This window comes from Chroicocephalus ridibundus, chromosome 1 (assembly GCF_963924245.1).
Source record: "Chroicocephalus ridibundus chromosome 1, bChrRid1.1, whole genome shotgun sequence".
Classification (NCBI taxonomy): Eukaryota; Metazoa; Chordata; class Aves; order Charadriiformes; family Laridae; genus Chroicocephalus; species Chroicocephalus ridibundus.
The window spans coordinates 117,367,368-117,377,894 of record NC_086284.1 but is presented as its reverse complement, the minus strand read 5'-3'; the positions used below and the strand labels follow the sequence as shown (position 1 = coordinate 117,377,894).

Here is a 10,527-nt window from a genome sequence, read left to right as displayed (position 1 = left end):
GGAGATGGATCAGTTGCTCTTTATTAAGAGCTTATCCTTAAAAGGCTAAAATGCTTACAAATCTATAAAACGTTTCTGCCTTCTGCTGCAGTATACTTAATTATATACTGCTAGTTACTTAAGCCTTTACAGAAGTAAGTGAGTAACTGCCTGATTTACAAGGCGGAAAGCCAAGGAAGTATGATTGCAGTGTGTTAAATGAATGCAAGTTACGCTGAAGTGTTTATTTCAGGCAGCTGCATTTCAGCAAGAGATTACAGTCCTTTACAGGTATGGCACTCATAGGAACAGTCAAGTTCTGGGAGGTGTAGTAGCAAAGAATGATTGAAGAAAAAGGATTTGGAAGGTTTGTTTTTTTTTTTTCTTCTCGGCGTAGTTTGTCTCCTCACAACTTTGTGTCGTCATTGTTGTCACTGTCTGCTTTTGTAGAGGCAGCTGATTGTGAAGAGGAGGATGAGCTTGACTGCAGAGGAGTAACAAATAGATTCTGATTATTTTTAGTCTGTAAACATGCTTGATAGTCTGCAGTGTTATGAAGGACTCCTATTTTCATCTGCACTAATCATGTACTTGTTTGAATGGCAGAATGAGCCAACAAATGTGATTGTTGTTGTTCAAGCGCTCTTAGGTTAAGTACATTTAGAGACAAATTTGTTCAATAGATGTTTAATTCCCATACCTGCTGAATTTGCACACAGAAGTGGTGCTAACTTCAGGTCTGCAAAATGCAGCTTGGTGACTAAGAAACTTTTGAGAAAAAGCTTGCAGCTGGACATTTGCAGACAAGGCTAATCAAAAATGAATAGAAGACTGTATTGGTCTTATTCTTCCTTGTCTGCATCTTTTGCATGATGAGAAAAGAAGCATTTAAATATTTTAAGGCTGACCACATGGTGGGTTCAAAATGACTGTTTCAAGAAGGAATACCTTCCTGTTTTTCTGACTTTGGCCGTGCTTCAGATTCTTTTTAATGGCATGAAGTGAGTGAAATATTTTCAAGTTGTCACGTTTCCTAGAAAATGTCATGATAACCTATCAGTTGCTCTTCCTTCTACAAAATGATCTGGTTTGAAATATTTCACCTGATTTCCCCTAAAGTGGTTTATGCTTTTTGGTGTATTTAAGCACTTTTTTCCCTGTACTTTCAGGATTGTATTGCCTGTTTCCCATCTTCATTGAGGACTACTGTATTTGGATTATATTGTTCCATAAAATCTCTTGTATGTTCATCTTTTCTGTGATTTACTCTGGCATTAAAGATACTCACCTGTATTACGTGTGGGGAAAGGAAGAGTTGTTTATGATAATCAGACAACAGCTTCCCTTTTAGTAACGTTGACAGAAAGTTCTTTTCCTATCCCTTAGATGACCTCTCAACATGCACTTAATGCAGTATTACTTACCCTTTCCCTTGGTTCGGGTGAGTTTCTCTCTGGCTCTGAGAGGTTGTTTTCTTTATAAGCAAGAGGTTCAGAAGTGTCATGGACTGGCTCTGCCATAGAGGCTGTGATGGGAATGTTCTGGCCCTGGAAGTATTTGTAAGCATCTTTGCTGCACACCAGTAGCGTTAGTCTGTCACCACTATCTTGGATTCTTGCCACCACTTTGTCATAGGATTCATTGATCACATTCACCCCATTCACTTCCACCAAAAAGTCGTTATTTTCTACACCTGCTGTGTCAGCTGGCCCGTGGTTTTTTATCTGCAAAGGCAAGGTCAAACTGTGGTATTAGTATAAAACTTGGAAAGATGCGTTAACAACCGATGGTTAGCTAGACCACTGCATTATGGCTTTCCTTACTATGGCAAAATAAGCGTGGGGAAGGGGAGATTTGTGGGGCAGAAATGAATTGGAACAGGCAATAGGCTTAGACATAATAAACATGGAACCCGTCGGTTTGAGATTTAAGATGCATCTTGGTTTTGACAGGCTTTCATTATAGAAACGTGGCATGGTAGCATTGTAAAGACAGAGGGAAAACTAATTTTCTTATTATTTGCATGTCCCTGTCCAGTAGGTTTAAAGTTAACTTACTACATTTCACAGATGCCTGTGCAATGAGTGGTACCCCTCCTCTCAAGAAAGCTAAAGGCACAAACATAATTTGAGACAGTAGAGGTTTGACTTTTGCCAGCTGTGGAATTCAGAGAAGTGAGGGTAGAGCAGGGCGAAAGTGTTTCTCTTACATTTAGGATGTTCTACAGTCAAAAAAAAAAATCTATTTAAAATACTAATTTTAGCATGCCAGCCTCATGAATAAAAGCAAAAATGATGCGAAAGCTGGATTCCCCTTCCCTCTAGACATCTAACAGAATGAGGAATGTTTTCTGGTGCTTATTTTTTATCTTGGTCCTACGATGTCAGTCTGACTTTAACAATTACATCTCTTATCTGAGAGCGATGGAGAAGAGACTTTTGTCTCCTGTGGCTTTTCTTGAATGTATTTGCAGGACGGAAGGGAGGAGGCTGTCCGACAGACTACCTGAGCTTTTCCTTGTTCCTCAGTCTACATTAGTACCTCATTGATGAACACTCCAGGCTTGTTCTTGATCATGTTTAACCTGAAGCCAAATCCACTAGGCCCTTTCACCATCTTGCAGATTCTTGGTTTGTGGTTCACTTTCTGCTCAGTGTGCAACTCCACTCTTTCATCTGTTTTACCTGGAGCTGGATCTTGTACTTTGTAGTAGTATAAGAAGGGGGAAATTTGAGCCTGAAAAAACCGACAAAAAACTTTGTTAACATAAAAACTTCTGTTGTGAAATCTGTAGTAGGCTTTCATGCTCAACATGTTCTGTTTGAAACCTTTTTAACGACTCAGACTTCAGCTGCGATGAAGCACTTTTTGCTATTAATTTCTGGTTAAGTGGAAAACTACAGTCTTCATCTGTGAAAAGGGAATTTTGTTACTCGCTTTGTTCATAAATGGTTACACAGCTGCATAGCTCTGAATTTGCTGTTTTAAACTTCTAACCTTTCTTGTGGTGTGTTTAAATTTAGAATTGTTCCAATAGTGCCTATAAAAAATCTGGAAGAGGCCAAAAATTTGGGTGTTTAGTGAGTGACTTGCTGTATGTACAAATGCAAGGCAGGTTGGTGAAATATGGGTGTATCTTGGACATTTTCTGCAAGTTGAAGAAATGTCTGTTGGAGCAGACTGGTTGTTTCATTGCTGCATATGTCTCTTTATAATGATAGATTATCAATTCTTAGCAGTAGTTTGCATTTTTTTACCAGTTTATACATGGCATCAGTCTCCTTATCCACTACCAAGAGTGTGGTTTTTGTCTCAGACTGCTTAATTTTTCCCACCACGCTTTCATGATCCAGACCATCCACTTGCTCGCCGTTGACAGCTACTAAGATATCATTGTCTTTGAGACCCGCCTTGGCTGCTGGGCTCCCAGAGTCAACATCCTTGATTACATGGTCTAAGATTAGAAGGGAAAAAAGATTGATGTGAAGGTGTATGCTTGGTAAGTTTAAAGACATTAAAATGCATGGCAAAGGCTAATTGTCAGAATTGTGCTTCGGGTTGAGACCGTTTCCTGATGTAGTGCTGTTTGCAACACATCTATCTAGGACTTCTCCTAGATGACCAGGAAGAAGCCAAAGAGAATGAGGTCTGCAAACCTTGTACAGGAGAAAACGGTATAGTGAATGTCATGGTCTGTGCGTTAACTTGGTTCTTACCACCAGTATTTTGTTCCATCCGTAGATAAAAGCCATAACCGTTTTTTCCCTTCTGGGTCTCAATAAGTCGTGGTTTGAGGGGAAGCAATCTTAGGTTGGCGCTCTCTTTGCTCAGTACCATCTTCTGGCTTCTGTAATAGTGGTCTGTTTCTTCATTTGAAAGTAGAAACATAACATGATTTTCAGACTTCTTTACCTGTGATAGTACATGTACAATCTCAGATGTCGCCCCTTCAACAACATGTGGGAATTGCAGATACTTTGGTAACTGATGTGCTGATACATACTGGTGTGTGGGTGCTGTTGGTGAATGAGCTATAAGGTGTAGGCCGTGCTACTACAAGTTGATTTTATTTTTTTTTCTCCAGTCGGAAATTTGGACCGTGACAAGATCTTGGGCACATATATGAGGAAACTTTCTGTATTTCATACTGTGTTCCTGACCTCTAGGGAATTAGCTGTAGAGTGCCATGAGAGTGGCATATGGTGCCAGTAGAGCCTCAGCAGATAGTGCTTGGCTTATCTAGATGTGGAACTCTACAATATAGACCTATCATGCTATCTATACCACTATTTTAGATTACAGTACAGGAGTCAAGTTTCAGTCGCTCTTGGTCATCTTCCATCTCCCTGTATTACTGACTCTGAGGTTTTGGAGTTGTCTTTTTTTGTCTGTTCAACCTCTCCAAGTCCATCCTTCTCTTATTCCTTTCTAGTCTAATGGGCGCCCTCTTTACTCATCTTAACCAGCATCAGTGGAAAACAGTGTCTCCGGGAAACATGCACTGTTACAGCAGCTCAATAAAACACAGGTGTTGCATGTTTCCATAGTTGTTAGTGTGCACTGAATTGTGATGCAGGAATGCCAGACTATGTACTGCCTGCCTTGTGGCTCTCTGAAATCTCTTCAACTCCAGCTGCGTTTTAGCAGTGCCAGTGGTGGAAAGCTGGAAGCCTCATTAGCAATTTTCTGTGCAGCTGAGGCCAAGTAGTGAAATTACTTGCACAGTAATTTTCATTAGTTTTGGACTTCCTAACAGGAGAAAGGAACTACTGTCTGAAGTCGTGAATTTTCCCTGTTCCATGCTAACTATATCATCAGAGAGTTCCCTCTCTTCCTGCCCTGAAAACCACATTTGGTGACTTGCCCTTCTACTATCAGGAGGGCTTCCAGGACTTCTAGGAACAGAGCATGATTTATTTAATAGGGCTCCTGGCAGCAGTATACTTCTGTTATTTAAAATTCTTTGGACTGTCTTGATGGCAGTACTCATTCAGAGTCAGTTCAAGAGGCTGCTTGACAGCAGAGCCAAAGCGGAGGGGTACTCTGCTGTGTTGATGACACAAAAACAGTAGCTTCCGAGATTTACTGTGAAGCATTCAAATCAGCCAGACCTGCCTCCTCAGTAACCCTGACAGGTTGCTGTGAAAGTGGGCCAGAACAGAAGATGAATCAATATACAAACAAATACCTTTTCCACCACTTCCTCGTGTGTGTCACTTTCCACATTTTTTCCATTGATTTCAATCAGGCGATCGTTATTTTGGACACCAGCCTTTGCAGCTGCTCCTTCTGATGAAAGCTCTACTATGAACAACCCCTTATGTCCTAAAATAAATGGAAGCTCATTACACAGGGTAAGTACTGAAATATGCCTGAATTTAATGGTTAAGGAAACTCGGCACTGATGTCCTTAGAGACTCTTGGTCTCTCTTCATGTGCAGATTATGGTGGCACCACAGACCTTCCACATAGGCACACCTCTGTCTCTTATTCTGTCCTGGAAAAATCACTTCTGTGCGGGAGGGAGACTTTGGTTCACTCTCTACAGCTCAAACAATCTTTTCTTTTTCTACCAAGAGAGTGCCGAAGGGGCTGATTAAGATAGCTGAGAGGGATTTGATTCCTGCCTCCCTCCCCTCCCAGTCTGAAGTGAGGAGCTCCTTTTATTGTTGTTTTATACATTTCACAATTTCTTGTGCTTGGAAGGCTTCCATGTTTGGTCTTTTCGTTATATTGCATTCCAAAATACCCTCTTTAGAGGTGATGCTTTCCAGAAAACTTCCCTATCCTGTTGACTGGTCTTATGTGGAAGAGGTTCCAAATACCTTGCTTTCTAAATGAAATGACTTACAAATCAGGAAAAGTGTTTATTACAGCTGTGTAGAACCTCATATGCTGATTCCTGAGGTGAGGAATGGAACAGGACTTAATGTAGCATCTTAAGTTTATATCTGGTATTTGAGCAGGGACTGCAAATTTGGGTTTGGTAAGTGGGCTTAAATAACAAGCAGAAAATCGCTTATTCTTTTTATCTCTTTTTTCCCCCCATCTTTTCTCCACCCCATAAGAAATGTGGTTCTTGGAAAACCATGCATTGCGCATGCTCTACAGAAATGGACTAGAGATGGATCTGAACTCATTTGGCTGCTTCTCACTTTCTTTCTGGTAGCGAGAGTGGTTTGTGTGTCCCCATTGGCCCCCACACGTTAATGGTGGCTGCCTCTGTCCCTGCTGACAATATGTATTTATATGCCATTTCTTCTCTCACCTTCTGTGGTTTTCAGAGAGAAGCCATAGCCTTTCTCCTCCTTTACTAGGTAGCAGAGCCGAGGTTGTGGAACTGCAGTGGTTGCTCCATTGGCCATGGGTGGTGGTGACCGGTGCTCCTGCTGCTGTCCTGTTGACCCCTTTTGACTCAGCTCTTCCAAGTTCACTCCCTCCTTTTCTGCCTTTTGATAGGACGCGTCATCCAGAACAAGAAGTACAACAGAATTTCCACTGTTTTTCACAATCTCCACCACCTGTAGTGGACAAGGTGAAATGGCAAGTAGTTGTTCGAGCGATTGACCTAAAAGCTCTCCCCAGGAAGGGTTGCACTGTCTGCTGTTTTTGTTGTCTTATCCCTCTACTTATGCACTCTGGAGGCACCTCAAAGACATTTCATACCCGTGGTGGGTAATGAATGATGCAGGGAGATACTCAAAGCAGTTGACTCAGCTCTTGGATTTCCTAGGAAAAGATACCATAAAAACTGGAAGAGAAAGCTTGAGAAAGCTTCATATAGTGGCGGTGGCTGTGGGTAATGGGGGGAGTGGTATGGATCCCAGACTAAACAGAGATGTACCTGTGCATGTTCCTCCTTGTCTACAAACACACCATTAACCCTGAGGACTCTGTCTCCATCCTTCAAGCCAGCCTTTTCAGCTGGACTGTTCTTTTTCACGTCCCGGATGAGATGCCCTGCTGTGTCTTTCTCCATACGCAGGTAGAATCCGTAGGTCTTTTGGGGCTCTTTAGTCATTTTACATTCTCGGGGCTGCAGAACTGAAGTCATCTCTGCCAGACGGGATGGAAAAGATATGTGTGAGTAAAATCAGTAAGTTTACCTAGATGTGTTCCCTCTACATGCATATTGAGACAGTTTCCTTCAGGATTCTTGGGGTTTTGTTTCCCCGGAAATCCAGCTGTGCAGAGTTGAAGCTAGTTAACAAGGCTAGGGAGAAGAAAACGATCCCTTTTTCCTTGCCCTCCTCACTTTTCTTGTCTCCCTATCTCAAATGAAGTTAAGCAAGATGCAGAACTGGAAGAGAGAAGTTGTCTGCCTGTGAGAACATAGTGAAAACTGAGGTAAGGATTTAATACCAGAATTAAGTCTTACAGAAGGAAAAATAATGGCAGCACAAAAAATACTAGAATGCTATAGGAACCTTATCTGACAAAATGGGATTTCACATAATTGCAGAATCGTCAAGGTTGGAAGGGGCCTTGGATGTCATCTCGTCCAACCCCTAAGCTAAAGCAGGGCCACCTAGAGCCAGTTCCCCAGGACTAAGTCCAGACAGCTTTTGAATATCTGCAAGGACGGAGGCTCCATTATGTCTCTGGGCAACCTATGCCAGTGCTCAGTCATTCTTGTAGTAAAAAAAGCATCCTTACATTCAGACAGAGCCCCCCATGTTTCAGTTTGTGCCCATTGCTTCTCATCCTGTCACCGGGCACTGCTGAAAATAGTCTGGCTTCATCTTCTTTGTACCCTTCATTTAGATATTTTTCTTATACATTGCTAAGTTTCCCCTGAGCTTTCAGTCGTCCAGGTTGAACAGTCCCAGCTCTCTCAGCCTTTTGACTGTCTCCAAGGATGCGGAATCTACAACTTCTCTGGGCAACCTGCACAGATGGACGAGCAGGTGGGATCAAGGAAGAACCTCATTGTCCTAACCAGGCTTTCCTGTTCTTAGTTATTTTAACTAAACAAAATTAAGTTTCAGGAAATGACATTGTAACTGCAGTGTTATTGTTAATGAGTTCAGGAACCTCATGAAGTTCAAGAAAGTGAAGTGAAAAAAAATTTTGTATCTAGACCATACAGAACAATACAGGCTGACTGCTGGCTGGCCAGTAGGCAGTGCTGCTGGGCAACACTCAAGTGCCCAAGTTGAACGTGAGTCAGTGGTGTAGCTTTGCAGTGAAGAAAGTCAACTGTACACTGGATGGTATCAGAACATAGCCAGCAGGTCAATGGAAGGTAGTGTTCCCCTGTCTTTGGCACTTGTGAGATCACATGCAAGTGTTGTCTCCGGTTTTGAGCTCCCTAGGTAATTGACATACTGGAGCTAGTCATAGAATCATAGAATCTTCATGGTTGGAAAGGATCTTTGAGATCATCGAGTCCAACCATACACACACAAAAAACCCCAAACCCCTACAATCTCTGTCACTAGAGGATGCCCTGAAGTGCCACATCTAGACGTTTCTTAAATGCCTCTAGGGATGGTGACTCAACCACCTCCCCGGACAGGCTGTTCCAGTGCCCGACCCCTCTTTCAGTAAAGTAATTCTTCCTGATATCTAACCTAAACCTTCTCTGCCACAACTTCAGACCATTTCCTCTGGTCCTGTCATTACTCACTTGGGAGGAGAGGCCAACACCTACCTCTCTGCAACCTCCTTTCAGGTAGTTGTAGAGGGCAATGAGGTCTCCCCTCAGCCTCCTCTTCTCCAAGCTAAACATGCCCAGCTCCCTCAGCCTCTCCTCATATGACTTGGTCTCCAGACCCCTCACCAGCCTGGCAGCTCTCGTCTGGACACGCTCCAGCACTGAGGTGATTTCGGTTTTGGAACACTAAGGAGGCTGAGAGAGCTGTGTTTGTTCAGTCTTGGGAAGAGAAAGTAACGGGAAGATCTTGTTGATGTCTTCAACTGCCTAACTGGATTGTACAGAGAAAAAACTCTCTTGGAAGTTAACAGTGGTAGGATGAGAAGCAACAGACACAGGCTGCAGCAAGGGAAATTCCAGTTAGACAGCCATAAGGACAGTTTTTAATCTTGGGGGCGGTCAGATACTAGAAGAGGTTCCCAAAGATGCTGTGGAATCTCCATCCTTTGAGATACTTACCTGAATGGGGCCCTGAGCAACCTGATCTAAGTTTGGCCCTGCTTTGTATGGGATGTTGGACTAGGTGATCTCCAGAAGTCCCTTTCAACCTAAAGTCTTCTGTGCTTTTATGATGAAATGAAACTCTGGTTTGGGTAATGCATATCATTATCAGGAATACTATGGGCTCAAAGTAAGCAATAGTTGTGACCAGGGAACAACTCCAAAGATAGTTGTTTTGGGAACTGCTGCCGAAGATCCATGGTGGTAGAGGAACAAGACAAATGAAGACAGCTTCCTCCAATTGGAAATTCCAGGTAATTAGCAAACTTGATTTGTATTTTACTGGAAAGGTATTTTTTTTTCTGCCTCTTTCTACTGACAGAAGTCTGTCAAAAGGCCAAAGTTGCATTGCAGAGATCAGCCGTTAACCACAGCCTAATAAATACTGAGAAAATTAATCTGTTTCCATGCAAAGATTTCTTTGCGACTCTGTGGTTTTTCTTCTGTGTTTATATCACCTCTGTGACTAATGTATGTGGAAACTGGCTTTTTTTTCTTTTCCTTTTTTTAGAAGTAGCTGTCAGTCAAATCCTTCCATGATAGCAGCCTACTTGCAGCACCACCTCTGTGGCTACCTGCACTACAGACTGTTTGCTCTTGAAGCTGAAAGTGCGTTGTTGAGGTTGGTTGGGCAGCACGTAGAACAGTGTGGATGTGCAGTGGGGGTTTGACACAGGTGTCACTGAAGCTGGGGGATATGGGGAATTTCAGCGTGCAGGGACGGGAAGTCTACAGACCATGATTCGCTTGTTCCCCTCTTGCTTTTTTGAGTCTCCGTGCAGTTGCACTGTGACTGGCTCCACGTAGGCGTGGACTGCCTTATTATTTGGATAATGTTTGGAACACATCAGACTATATTGATCACAATTACAACTCAAAGCAGTTTTTCTTGACAAACACTGGGAATCTGGGCTAATTCCTGAAGTTAACATGCAAAACTAGTGGTACGCAAAGCTGAAGAAGCAGTGGGCTTTTATGGGAAAGATTACTTATTCATATTTAGAAATGGAAGGAAGGTTACAGTGCACCACATGCTACTCCTTGTAATCCCTAAAAGCTTTACATGCGAAATTATTTGGATCGTAAAAATGATTTTTCTAAGGGAAGAAAGATTAGCAAAACAGGAATTTCTTACCTGTATGTCTGTGTGGAGCAGCCTTCACAGGAATTCTCTTTTGCTGTCCCTCCTGTGGCTGTACCTATAAGTAAGGCTGGACTTTGATTGGGCAAAGGTTGATTTAAAAGATGATTTATTTAACCAAGTTTCACTGAATGTATTCAACACCTTGATAAGATGCCTTGTCCTTGTCTGAAGAAGTGCTAATCACATGCATTTCTCAGCAGCTTTGAAATTTGTTCTGCTGATAATTATACTCAAAAACTTGGTCAAG

The 10,527-nt window shown here is 42.3% G+C and overlaps 1 protein-coding gene across 1 annotated transcript; it reads right to left on the bottom strand.

Annotated features, from left to right (window-relative positions):
* Positions 1 to 220: 220 nt before the first annotated feature.
* Positions 221 to 10,390, bottom strand: PDZK1 (PDZ domain containing 1). Its single transcript, XM_063347974.1, has 9 exons — positions 10,272 to 10,390; positions 6,824 to 7,035; positions 6,248 to 6,500; positions 5,168 to 5,304; positions 3,696 to 3,891; positions 3,237 to 3,433; positions 2,521 to 2,715; positions 1,404 to 1,703; positions 221 to 463 (listed from the first exon to the last, which is right to left on the bottom strand). Exons 2-9 carry the CDS (start codon positions 7,031 to 7,033, stop codon positions 386 to 388), a joined length of 1,566 nt encoding a protein of 521 aa, XP_063204044.1. The 5' UTR covers positions 7,034 to 7,035; positions 10,272 to 10,390; the 3' UTR covers positions 221 to 385.
* Between the last annotated feature and the right edge of the window lie 137 nt (positions 10,391 to 10,527).

What these genes read in the sequence shown, in the direction of transcription:
- PDZK1 (XM_063347974.1), bottom strand. Translation starts at nt 7,033, where the DNA reads ATGACTTCAGTTCTGCAGCCCCGAGAATGTAAAATGACTAAAGAGCCC. An exon ending in ACAAGGAGGAACATGCACAG is followed by an intron (nt 6,501 to 6,823) that starts GTACATCTCTGT and finishes TGTCCACTACAG; the next exon opens with GTGGTGGAGATTGTGAAAAA. An exon ending in CACCCGAACCAAGGGAAAGG is followed by an intron (nt 464 to 1,403) that starts GTAAGTAATACT and finishes ACTCCTCTGCAG; the next exon opens with TCAAGCTCATCCTCCTCTTC.